Source organism: Carya illinoinensis, chromosome 1 (genome assembly GCF_018687715.1).
Source record: "Carya illinoinensis cultivar Pawnee chromosome 1, C.illinoinensisPawnee_v1, whole genome shotgun sequence".
Taxonomy (NCBI): Eukaryota; Viridiplantae; Streptophyta; class Magnoliopsida; order Fagales; family Juglandaceae; genus Carya; species Carya illinoinensis.
Genome location: NC_056752.1, coordinates 55635488 through 55648296, shown reverse-complemented (window position 1 = coordinate 55648296; position 12809 = coordinate 55635488). Strand labels below are relative to the sequence as shown.

General features: G+C 35.7%; 2 protein-coding genes across 7 annotated transcripts; one reads left to right on the top strand and one right to left on the bottom strand.

Annotated features, from left to right (window-relative positions):
- The first annotated feature begins 442 nt into the window (after nt 1-442).
- Nucleotides 443-2753, top strand: LOC122290400 (WAT1-related protein At2g39510-like). Of its 4 annotated transcripts, none has more exons than XM_043098076.1 (7): nt 443-699; nt 796-858; nt 932-1063; nt 1177-1423; nt 1571-1732; nt 1922-1976; nt 2305-2464. In XM_043098076.1, the coding sequence occupies exons 1-7, from the start codon at nt 464-466 to the stop codon at nt 2316-2318; spliced, it is 909 nt and encodes a 302-aa protein (XP_042954010.1). In that variant the 5' UTR covers nt 443-463; the 3' UTR covers nt 2319-2464. The 4 variants fall into 4 exon arrangements, with proteins under 4 accessions (XP_042954010.1, XP_042953993.1, XP_042953985.1 ...); XM_043098059.1 differs by having other exon boundaries at nt 445-699; nt 947-1063; nt 1922-2070; nt 2305-2753; XM_043098051.1 differs by having other exon boundaries at nt 445-699; nt 1922-2070; nt 2305-2753.
- A 1074-nt stretch (nt 2754-3827) lies between these two features.
- LOC122290380 lies at nt 3828-9991 on the bottom strand. 3 transcript variants are annotated; one of them, XM_043098035.1, is made up of 6 exons: nt 9797-9938; nt 9327-9530; nt 4883-6289; nt 4707-4775; nt 4404-4602; nt 3828-4237 (listed from the first exon to the last, which is right to left on the bottom strand). In XM_043098035.1, exons 2-6 carry the CDS (start codon nt 9327-9329, stop codon nt 4167-4169), a joined length of 1749 nt encoding a protein of 582 aa, XP_042953969.1. In that variant the 5' UTR covers nt 9330-9530; nt 9797-9938; the 3' UTR covers nt 3828-4166. The 3 variants fall into 3 exon arrangements, with proteins under 3 accessions (XP_042953969.1, XP_042953976.1, XP_042953963.1); XM_043098042.1 differs by having other exon boundaries at nt 9452-9530; XM_043098029.1 differs by lacking the exon at nt 9327-9530 and having other exon boundaries at nt 9797-9991.
- Between the last annotated feature and the right edge of the window lie 2818 nt (nt 9992-12809).

The following is a 12809-nucleotide window of genomic DNA, read 5'->3' as shown; positions in this document are numbered from 1 at the left end:
GATTATGTAAACCCCGTGACTCTCGTCTCTTTGCCTGCCATGGTTTTGTTTTAGCAAAGGCATTATATATATATATATCACTTCCAAATTGGTGCAAATTAAGAGAGATGTGATGCAGAGCTGGTGAATTAATTGAAATAGGTTATAAGAGCTAGCGTGCGTATTAATTAGTCGTACATCAGCGACTGTTTATATATAAAATGGCTATAAATATTAGATTCATAGCCTTGTTTGGTCAATTAGTGCAATTACCCGATCCCTCTGAATAAGCATCATTTCATGGTATATGAGGAAATTAGAGACCGCTGGCCGTTTGATATTTTGAAGAAACGCCATTTTTCTACATTGAGGAATGTTTTCTTAAAGTAGAACGTATAAAACAAAAACTCGTCTAATCTGTGTGGTTTAAAACTCTATATAAGCTATATATTTCAGTACCCTAATCTCTATTGTATTTATATAAATGCTTATAATAAGCTTTACAAGGAGACAGAAAATAATGTTTATGGAGTTCTTCAGTCGCTTATTTCGCCAGGTAAAGCTATATTTGGCAGTGATTCTTTTGCAGTTTGGCTCTGCAGGGATGACTATTATTGCCAAGTTTGCTTTAAACCGGGGCATGAGCCATTACGTGCTGGTGGCTTACAGGATGGCCATTGCCACAGCTGTTATGGCTCCTTTCGCCGTTGTTTTGGAAAGGTCTCTCTCTCTCTCTCTCTCTCTCTCTCTCTGGTGTACAAACCAACAAATTAAATGAAGCTAATAATTTGTATTGACATATATAATGCTTAACAGGCAATCAAGGCCAAAAATGACCTTCTCCATCTTACTCAAGGTCATGCTGCTGAGCTTGTTTGAGTAAGAATCTAGACAACTGAGATAGAATTTCTTTAGTTACTTCAATCGTCTAAGGATTTTTACTGGGCTTCAGATGTTTTCTATACAGCCCTTTGCTTGACCAGAATCTATACTACATTGGGATGACATATACGGGTGCCTCTTTCGCATCTTCTATGAACAATATCCTTCCTGTTCTGGCATTTGCAATGGCTTGGATTTTTGGGTTAGTTTTAATATCAGGATCATTTATGCATGTGCTTGCATGTATAGTCAAAGAAGAGATCTAGAATTGTTGGAAATAGAGATGTAACTTATGCGGATGGTAATGATCTGTAGGTTCGAGAAGGTCAATATTAGGAGACTTCAAAGCCAGACAAAGATATTGGGAACCATAGTGGTGGTTGGAGGAGTAATGTTGATGACTCTAATCCAAGGACGCGAGCTCAATCTGCCATGGACGAAAGGAAGATCAGACCACCCTGCTGATCAATCTGCTAGTGCAACAAATAAGCAAGATCTCATGAAGGGTTCTCTACTGATCATAGCATCTTGTTTCTGCTGGTGTTGCTTCATCATCCTGCAAGTTAGCTTTCTCAATCCAATGTTATCTTACTGCCCAAGCTTTACATCATCTGAATAGATTTGAAGTACCCTTTTTTTTTTTTTTTTAATTTCCTGTTTTCCGTTTCCTTTTCCTTTTTCCTTCGCTGGTTATGGGTGCTTCTTTCAGGCAATTACACTAAGATCATATCCTGCCCAGCTCTCCCTCACAACTTTGATATGCAGTTCGGGCATGGTGGAAGCCGTCATAGTGGGCTTGGCATTTGAAAGGGGCAATGCTGCAGTGTGGTCAGTACACTTGGATGTCCAATTACTAGCCAGTCTTTATGCAGTAAGAAAAATTTAACCTCAAATACCGTAACATTTGCAATCTAAATGTTAGCATTTTCTTCATTGTTTCAGATATGATACAAAAGGATGTCTGATGCATATATTAACAGAGTCCAAAGTTCTATGTTTGGTGGTTGCTGGGTTACACTCAACAGATTTAACTTCTAACGCAGATAATGTTGCTATGCAGGGAATACTTTCTGGTGTCGCGTATTATATAATGGGAGTGGTAACGAAGGAAAAGGGTCCGGTTTTCCTCTCTGCTTTTAATCCTCTGACCACGATCGTTATTACAATTTTGGGATCATTTGTATTAGCAGAGAAAATATATTTAGGAAGGTTTGGATTGATTGCATATTATATGCTACACTCACATCTTTATTCTGTCCTACTATAATGATGTGACATTATTCACCATATATTAAATTTTTTATTTTATGAAAGAATTTTCATCTTATAATTGATGAACAATGTCACATAGAAGTGGGGTAAGAGTCATGTTTATCTACATTAAGCATAACTTCTAAAAAAATGTGGGTAAAAACTCGTGATATTGTCCCGTTGGCCTTGTAGGATTATTGGAGTAGTCATTATTTTCATTGGCCTATATGTCGTTCTATGGGGTAAAAGGAGGGATCAACTTGCATCTCAATCAGACACAGGTTCGGCAGCACGAAGCGAACAACAAATGAGCACAACTACACCTGGTCAGTGTTTGGGGACTTCCAATCATGCTGCCATTACCGTTAGCAGCGTTGTTCCGACGGATAGCAGCGTTGTTCGGACGGATGAAACTGTTTGAAGGAACCAAAAATAGCTCTTGCGTAGAATTTGAAATTTTGAATCCCTTACTCCCACTTTTCTTTCTCTCTCTTGGTACGTTCCAGTTCCAGGCAACATAAAATATTATCCCGAAGGAATTCTAGAGCATCATCTTTTGCTGCAAGTATATATAGCGTCATCTGCCTGAGCTCTTTTGTGGTTGATTTCTAAAATATGAGAACATCAATTATCTTTTGCAACCTCGTTTCCGCTGTAAAATTACCTTTCTTCCGCAAGCTTTAATTGTGCAGAAAAATCACCGCCACTCACTAAATTTTCTTGCATCAGTATCTTTTCCCTATACGTAGACCAACTTTATAGCGAAAATCAAACAACGTAGTTAATCAGATCAAGACGCGTGCTTAGGTGAGATGAGCACTTTATACTGTTTGTCGGACTGATAGATATGTTCATTATTGCTATTTCAAGGCACTGAGATAAACAACTCTTTATATTCGTTGCATCAAATCCAGATATTATATATATATATATATATATATCTCAACGAAGACGGTAGATATATCGCACTTGTACTGGGAGAATTGCATATACTAGAACACCAGTAGTCTAATATGTGGAAGCTGCTACTACTGATGCTGCTCCACGCGGAATCCGCCAGGCCAGATTCTTCACAGTGAAGCCACCCACAGACTAACAGTGACACTAGTAACCGAATATAAATAGGTCTTATAGACGAAAAGCTCGTAAAGCACAACCCCAACTCGCATGGAGAGACCCTATCAGGAGCTGCTACTGGGATTTGTCCCCTCTCCTGCATCATCTCCATGCATCGACATGTAGAAAACTTGCAAGAGTAACTGATTGTGACCCACCCAAGACAAACGACACTGGGCCTAAAATGGAGCTGGGCTTCACTAGACTGCGAAAAAGAACCACACTATTGGAATCTGGGTCCCATACCAGGAAAAACATTAGGTTTGGGCTAAAATTATCGAACTTGAACTAAAATTGGGCAAGATGGAGAGTGCATTGTCTCAATCTACAGTAAACTGTGCAGTCAGGATTGCTTGCAATCTACAACAGCTTAAAACCAGATGATTGTTCCAAAAAATCCTTAGGGCATAAACACATAATCCCACGAGTTTCATCGTCCCATCATCTGCAGTCAAATGCTTCTGATTTTCTATGATTTTAAATGTTATCTCGTTTCTATATCTGGTTGGTATAAAATAGGACAACCTACCACTCCCCAAAGCGCCTGACCAAGCACCTAACCTGCCCATTGCTCAAAAAGAGTTCTCTTGCACCACTACTAACACAGAAAAAGGCACCTTTAGTGCTCCAATCACAACCAAAACTGTTAAATCTACAATCTAACAAATAATCCAAATTTCAAAAATTCAACAAAAAATAATAATAATAATCTTAGAGAAAATACAAAAAGCCATAGTAGTCATAAACATCCATATGCTCAAACTATTAAATCCAAAAAGGAGTCTATATTTTCTATAGGCTGTATGCTGCTATGCACAGATCACATATCCACCAACCTCAAAATCGTCAGAAACCAAGGGTTTTCTTTTTTCTTTTCTTTTAGAAGCGGAAAGTAAGGGTTTTCCTCTCAGGATGGTATGAAGTAAAGGGTTTTCATCTCAGGATGGCATGATTACTTCATCGTTTCCATAGATCCGCTGGAGTTCACGTGTGGCAGCTTGGTATGATGCTGAGAATAGGAAAAGAAGACAGAAAAAAAAAAAAAAATCATATGAGAGATTAAGAGATATTTAACTTCACCTGGTTCAGTAGAGAGTCGAGACAATGGAGACAGAGAATGTATATCATTCCTATTTATGCTGAACCAGTCACTTGAGTTGTAAATTGTGAATTACCTTTCCATATCCTGAAATTCTTTTGATTAATTGGAGAACCCGTCACATTTTGAATTGCATCAAATAGAATCTCCTGAGGAGTGCTCTTCAGCTCTTGAACAACAGCATAGATGGTCTTTCCATTCTCAAAGTAAATGTGATTATTTGGGTGTTTGGTCTTGCAACCAGCATGACGCTCAAACTCATAAGCATTAAGAGACTGTATAATGCAATCCAACATAAAAGCTTGGTCATTGAACTCAGATTGAACACTCTTTAGTTACCTTTCCTGAAAGAAGCTGAAAAGTAACATAAGGTCCTTACCTTAGAGAGATTGCAGTTGTCGCAGGAACACAAATACCCAGTTCCCTTTATAACTCCTTTAAGATTTTTCTGCCAAAGATGAAGTTCAGCAGATGTAAAATGATAAAACCAAAGAGATCCAGAAAGCAAGATCAGCATGAAAAATATGTAAAAGCAGCCTAAAAGAATAAATATACCTCCCGTGACCAGGAAACATACTTAACGGGGACCCCATCGAACATACCAGTTGACAACAAACTCTTGACATTTGAAGGGAAGTTGTTAGGAGGAGCCTTTTTAGTTGTTTTTGGCTCCTTTTTTCTGGGGTTGACTTCAAGTTTAGAGTTGGCTTTCGGAACATCATTTACAATTGGGTCAGCATTGGACTCAACCAAATCCTTCTGGCCTGATATTTCTGAAGCCTGAGCTGAGTTCTGAGTACCCATAAACAAATCATAGCTACTAATGATGCCACCAGAGGGATTTGTCTCTGGTTCATCATGTAGACCTCCAAAGGATATGGTATTGCTCTCACCCTTACTATAGTTTAGGGCCATAGAGAGAGCACTGGATTCTCCTTTGTCATAGGAAGTACCCATCGATACAATGGTGGAATCTGCCTTTTCATAGGTAGGACCCATTGATATGATGTGATCATTCCCCTTATTGTAGGAAGAAGTGATTGACATGAAATTCTCATTGGATTTATTATAGGTTGGGCCCATTGTAAAATCCTCATGCCCCCTGTTATAGGAGGCACCCAATGATACGACACTCGTATCTCCCTTTTCATACGACTGACCCATGGATATAAAATTTCCATCATCCTTGTCAAAGGGCTGACCCATGGATAATATGCTATCATCTGTCTTTCTAAAGTTGTGACCCATTGTTATGAAATTGCCATCTCCTTTATTGAAAGGGTGCCCAATCGATATGAACTTGTTATCTACCTTACTGAAGTTGTGGCCCACTGAAATGGTATTCTCATTTCCATTCCTGTATGCAGGGCCCAACGATATGGTGTCTTCATCATTCTTATTATATGAGGCATCAATAGAAAATCCAGTGTTATCAGCCCTGCTGTAGGAGTGCCCCATAGATTCAGACATTTCATTGTCAGAGTTAACTTCATTGACTCTGACTTTTCTTATCCCACCAAAGCTCAGACACGATGATGGATCTTCAATGGTATGGGACCTAGACAAACCCACTGAAGGATCGTTTCCATACTGATTCTCAAAACTTCTCATTCCTATATCCATATTTCCACTTCCAACAGAAGGAATATTCCTATCAACAAGATTGACAGTCCGTAAAGGCTCAGATCCAAAGAGGCGTTCAGTGAACTGCCCCGGAACAGAATGGAAGCCAGGAGTGTTATCCCATGGAAAAACATTCATTTGTGGAACTCCTGAAACTGACCTTCCATTCACAGCTTCTACAGCTTGCCTCTTAGTATTGAATAGATCTGGTCCACTGGCATCCATAAACCACTGATGACTCCGCTTTGGTTCAATTCTGGATGAATTATCACAACCAATCTCTCCATCGGTAAGACACCCAGTGTCTCTCGGCATCCAAAAGCTTTTCTGCTGGAACGACTGCCAATAACAAGAGCCTATAAAGGTCAACTGCAAATGCACAATCTTCCTACTAAAAAAAATGAGAATGCACAATCTCAAAGGAAAAAAAAAAAAATAGAAGCAAGTCATAACACAAATTTCATGTTCACTAATCTAATTGCAACAATAAAGACAAAATTGAAATACGGAATACAAGAATGGATAATCAAAACAGCCATATATAGAATGCTGCATTTTAGAACAAAAAAACTCATTAGTTATTTATATTGGAAATTGGATAAAGAGACGAAGCTTTGGTGACTTAGGCAGTACTGCTACCTCAAATGCTCAAAAAATCTTCAGGATGGTCCACAGCCACAGGTTACACAGTTACTTCTAAATATATTTATATCCACTCTTGCCTCATCCAGAGCTTACCCATACTGGACCCTCAAACTCCCTCCTGAGATGCTCTTCTAACACAGCCATTATAGAGTTCTGTTTTCAGGTCTGAATAAATTCTAGAAAAGGCACCCTTCAAAGGGACTTTTTAACAAGATGATATTGGCAAGAATTGGTGTGAAAAATGCATGCGAGCATGTTGTTAAGTTAAGTTATATCCCATCGAAACAATCTTCAAACAATTACACCTGATGCACAACTGACTTAAAGGAAAAGCATCTTACACCATACTTAGAAAACTTGCCTCCTGATGCTTTAGCATATTCAAAACATCAACCAATAAAATTAAAAAATTAAAAAAAAAAAAAAAAAAAAACCACACACACAAACAAACATATTCAAAACCTCAAAGAAACTCTGGTACAAGTGTACCCCCATAATCCAACTGATATGCCTAGTTTGTTGAGATCTTTGTCAAAACATTAAAACAATTTGAGATGAGACATCAAGGTTGTTTTTGCCAAACAGAACGTGGTTTGGCATAAACAGGAAAATAATAGGCTAGATCTTTTGACTCTTCTCAGGAAAATATTTGGGAATTTGTTCTATAATAGATACCATCAAAGCATGTTGCTCCAAATGAGATAGATTTCAAATTACCATGTTAAAAGCCAATGCAAAATTCTGCCAAAAAACTCTCAACTGCTATTTCTCAACAACCATTAGATGCAGCCAGAGGCAATTAGCTATCAATGAGAATTAAACATTAATAGATGCATACAAACTCAGATTCCATTTCACCTGTCTAAGCCGTGTTTATAGCTAAGGCATTTCCTTGCTCAACCAAGCACAAGATTTTAGTTTATTTGACTACAGATGAGAACAATGCAGCTCTAGAACAAAACTTTGACTTTTACCTATATATGAGAGATGTTTACTTGGGCTATACCTTTAATGTTTTTCAATAAAATTTTCGATTACTTATCAAGAGAGGAAAAATTACTATATATATGAGATTAGGAAACTTGTTTTGGGATGGTCTTTATGTATGGAAGGAAAGGTGGAGTTAGCTTTCTTAAGAAAGTAAGCAATAATCAAACACTCACAACCAACTGGAACTGGACCCATAAACTGTGATATTAAGCTCTTCTTAAGAAACTCCAGCAGGTCTATCCTTGTAATTTGATGAAAAGTTTTCAGATACAATATCAGATACAACAGATTGATGGTGGCAATTAACAACCAGGTGTCCACCTTACAAGTTCACATTGGAATGTCACTTGTCAAGTAATCCAAACCTAGTGAGATATGGACGGACTCATGATTCCTAAAGGAACTCAATGAAAGGCTGGATCACTTAATGAGCAGGGTGCAGACTCACTCAAATATCTTATTTAAAAACTGAATGTTTCAGGTTAGAGAAATTTTAGTCAGCCTAACTTACAGGGAGTAATCTCTTCAATTGATTCTTAGAAATAACTGCATTAATCCTTTCCTCTTTACAACTTTAAATAGTAGGTATGAAATCTTATAACTCACTAAATTTCCCTGTACAATTTTTTGGTGATCAAGTGATCTAAGCAAGCACAAAACAATGTTTATAGGAAGTATATACAAAGGGGATCAAATTGTTAAGCCCTTGTTTCCTAAAATTCCAGTTGATAATATACCATAAACAGGACACTTTGTCACTCTAGAGAAACCATTTAACATAAATTTACGGAAATTGAGATGAAATGTAGAATAGTTATTTATAAATCAGCCTCATTATTATAGATATTTTATATTCAAAGAAACAATAAATCTCAAGATTTCTTCTTGTGGACAGCATCCTTAGGAAAGATCCTCACTATTGATAACTTAAGGAAATGCGGTATCATTGTAGCTGATTAGTGCTGTACGTGTAGAAACAACAGAGAATTTGTAGAACACTTTAAACTTTATTGTGCAGTTGTCAGATCCTTGTGGAAAGACTTATTTGGTATAGTTGGGTTGGCTTGGGTTATGCCTAAAAGGTTTGCAAACCTCCTCGAAAGCTGGAAAAGGTTATATAGCAGCCCAAAAATTGCAGCAGTGTGGTAGTTTACACCTATTTGTCTAGTATTGTGTATTTGGAGGAAAATAAATGATAAAAATTTTGTGTACCACGAGCAGACAATGGATGAGTTTAAAGTTTTCTTCCTCAATAATATGTTCCATAGGGCAGCCACAATAAATTCAAATGGGCTGAGTTAATGATTTTCTTGTATTTTTTTATATTTCTAGTCAGATGTTTCTCTTTTGCATGTCATTTGTACTTGGGCTATGCCTTTCGGATTTTTCAATAAATCTTTCTATTACTTATCAAAAAACAGAATTCAAGATTGGCCCAAGTTAGTGAGTTACTATCTATATAAAATGGGGATTCAACCAATGTTTACTAAAGTATCATAAGCACATAAACGTAAATAACTTCGACACAAAGAAACACGCTTAGATATGGAACACATACAAAATGTTCAACCAAATGGAATGTAACAAAGTAGTAACAATAAATAATAAACGCAGAACATGCATAATGACAGAGCCAAAGAAAACCTCTTTAGCGCGAAAATTAGATACAAAGTACCCAAAGGACCACAGATTCGAACACAGCATTTTCATGCAAAAACTTAAATCGGAGTTAAGAGCCTACCATTTTATGATCCCAGCCAAAGCAGGACTCACTCTCACACAACCCGAACTATCTTCTAGTATCCAATCAGAGTTAGCCCACTCTCACAAAACTCGAACTATCTTCTAGTATCCAAACCACTATACCTTTTAGCGCGCAGTTTTGACCACGGAAGACACAAAGCACGCAAATCCCAACTCAAAGTCTCTATAGTTGCTACTTCTTCTGCACACAACCACAAAACCTAACACTTCAAAAAAAAATTCCAACCCACCCAAGAAATCGAACTTCGATCACATACGGCATGGAGCCAATGATCCACATAGATTTTAAAAAATGAATCGTATTGGAGAGAGATAAAGCTCAAAGCGACCAAAGTGAATTTTCAGAAACCTATGCATAGACATGTACATGTATGTGTGCATTAGATATGGAAATGGAGGCTGAACCCTTAAACTGCGATCAATGAGAAGGTTCCGGAAAGAAAGTACCTCTCCTGTGAATTGAACGGAGCGATCGCCGGATATGTTCACCGACGGCGACGCGCCGGGGATATAAACACAGGCTAGGAGAAAAGAAGAACTTGGGGAGCACTCTCTGAGCATGTGATTCAACTGTGACGAGGGATATTGTATGGAGCTCTGTACTATTCCATATATGGTACGGTTCATCTGGGCCGTAAATTTACGATTTTGTGGGGACCACAGTGTGATCTTAAATCTTCATCGTGAGTTTTATGCGTTGGGGTCTTTAGGGAATTGACAGAAGAATCATGGCCGCTAAATGAAGAGGCGTACACATATGGGAATCTAATTTGAAATGACGCTTTACCATACGAGGTAGATTTGCCAGGTGTTGATTCCTTATAGGTTCGTATATTTCGCTGGATCCAGTGGTGTGCGATTTGTGGAGGAAGCCCGTGAGCTCGTAAAAGAAGTTATAGTTAGGAGTGTAACGATCTGATTTGGGATAAATTTTAGAAAAGTACTGCTACACAGCAGCCTCATATGAGGCTGCTAACGATCTGATTTGGGATAAATATGAGGCTACACAGCAGCCTCATATTTAACATATTAATTTAAAATAACAGATGATAAAATAATAAATTTATTTTTTTTATAGTGTAAAAAAGTGTGAGGCTACTGTGTAGATTTATTTATTTTAAAAATTATCGCATATTTCGAAAACTTAGACTAATAAAAAGAATTGTAAATTTTATTATTTATTTTATATATTAATAATCTAATATAGTTAAGTTTTAAAAATTTATGAATTGATATGAATCGATTTATTACCGAATTAAAACTTTTGATTTTTCTGATTTTGATTCAGTCCGATTTAATTATTTTGATTTTCTATTGATACATGTGAAACTATATAAGTTTAGTTTTAAAACACTAAACTTAATTATTATAATTTAGTATCTATTATATTAGTATAATATAATTAGTGTCTAACTTATTAATGAGATTAATAAATTTGAATAATAAGATAAAAACAATGTAACTAGTATCTAATTATATTATAATATAAGTACTGTCTAATTTATATAAAATGCTATATTAACTATTAATTTAATATATAATATAATATAATAAAAAATATATCTCAATCCGTTTGGATCAGAAAATCAATACAAAACCGATTTAAGATTGGTTTTGAGACCAAACCTACCGATTAAGATCAAACGGAATTTTTTCTTTTTCTTTTTCAACACCCGTGGCTATAGTTACTCGATTTACACCAATTCTCAAGCGGAAAATATTGCTTGTTTTTTTTTTTTGGGGGGGGGGGGGGGGGGGGGGGGGTGTGGGGGGAATGCAAAACTATATGAGTTTTATTTAATATGGTTGACCAAATACAATACGAGCGAAAAAAAAAAACCAATGATTTGTCTAAACTTACGTCCCATTCCTCAGTTTGGACAAGACATTATTGTTAATAACAAATTATCCTAATCTAATTGTGTACGACCTACATTGTACGGATATAAACGTTTTTATTCTTAAGTTTGTGCGCCCAAGCTTTCAGCAATTACAGTTAATGAGCGGTTAATGTAACAGTCTGTTAGAAATTTAATTGTAAAATTTCTATTAATTTTAGAAACCTCGTAAAAATTCTATAAGTTTTCACGAATCCATTAATCGTATAGGTTTTTGTCTAACTACATAGTTAGTGTTATTATTTACTATAGTATTAGAAGTGTGTTTTTTATTATTGGAGATAGTTAGAAGTGTCAAAATGTATTATGCTTAGTGCCATTAGACTCGGAGGGTTATTTAAAGTCTTATGGCGCAATAACATTTTTTTATATTTTCGGACAAAACGTCTGTTCAAAACTGTAGATATTATTGGATAAAAAGAAATATCTTGAAATAATTTTCATGAATATTATTGGGTAAAAATATTTTGAGTTGATTTTTATAGATATTATTAGATAAAAATATCTTAAGTTGATTTTTTGTAGATACTATTGGATAGAATATTATGAGATAATCTTTTATAGATATTTTGGGTAGGAGAAAACTACACTCAACTCTCAACTCCAGCCTCATCTCTTCCATATCTCATCCATAAGTATCTCCAGCCACCTCTCCCCACGAAATTATTTACATTTATACTTTCCATTAAAAGAATATCAAACACTCTCTCTCAGACAGCTTTTAGGAGTTCTTTTGCACGCCCATTTCAAAGCTTTTGTAAGTGTTTTATCATAAAGTCTTATTCATATAAGTTGTTCCTTTTTTAGTCTAGTTTATATGGATATCTTATTTGCCCCATTTGAAAATCATTTGGTCAGTAAAATATTGTGTAAACTATAGAAAGGTCATTCTGGGAGATAAATTGGAGAATATGTTATAATTTGGAGTTTTTGACCAAGCTAATGGATAGATATTGGTCCGAAATTTTTATAGAGTATTTTTAACATGTATATGTGACTATTGGTTGAGGATTTTTGCATGATTAAAGGTTTTGATAAAAGATTTTATTAGATTTAGAAACTTAGAAACTGGAAGAAGAAAAACAGTTTCTGTTTTGAGAAAGTTTAACTCTTTGGTGGTCTAAACCTATTCTAATGACTTTAATAATTTTATTGGAGGATCCTAAGTATCTTATATACATGTTATATTATTATTTTAAAGATATTTGATGTTAGTTTCAAAGATATGAAATTTTATGCAAAGAGATATTCAAATAAGCCAAAGTGTGGATATTCTTGGCTAAATTTATGTTTTGGTTAATTTCTAACCATGTGATCTTGAATTAGAAGCTTATATATGTTTTAGGACATCTTTTTAAACCATGTGATGGTTTGGTTTGAAGATCATATATTTATAAGTCATAGATCAAGAGATTTATCAAAACTAGTTGAGGAAAAAGTTTTTGTTTTTGGACTAAGTGTAAAATCAAAAACTCCAAATGTTATTTTGTGATTTTGGTGAATTTAATTTAATGATTTAAAGCATGGTTGATGTTAGGATGATATTATTAATATGTAAGAAG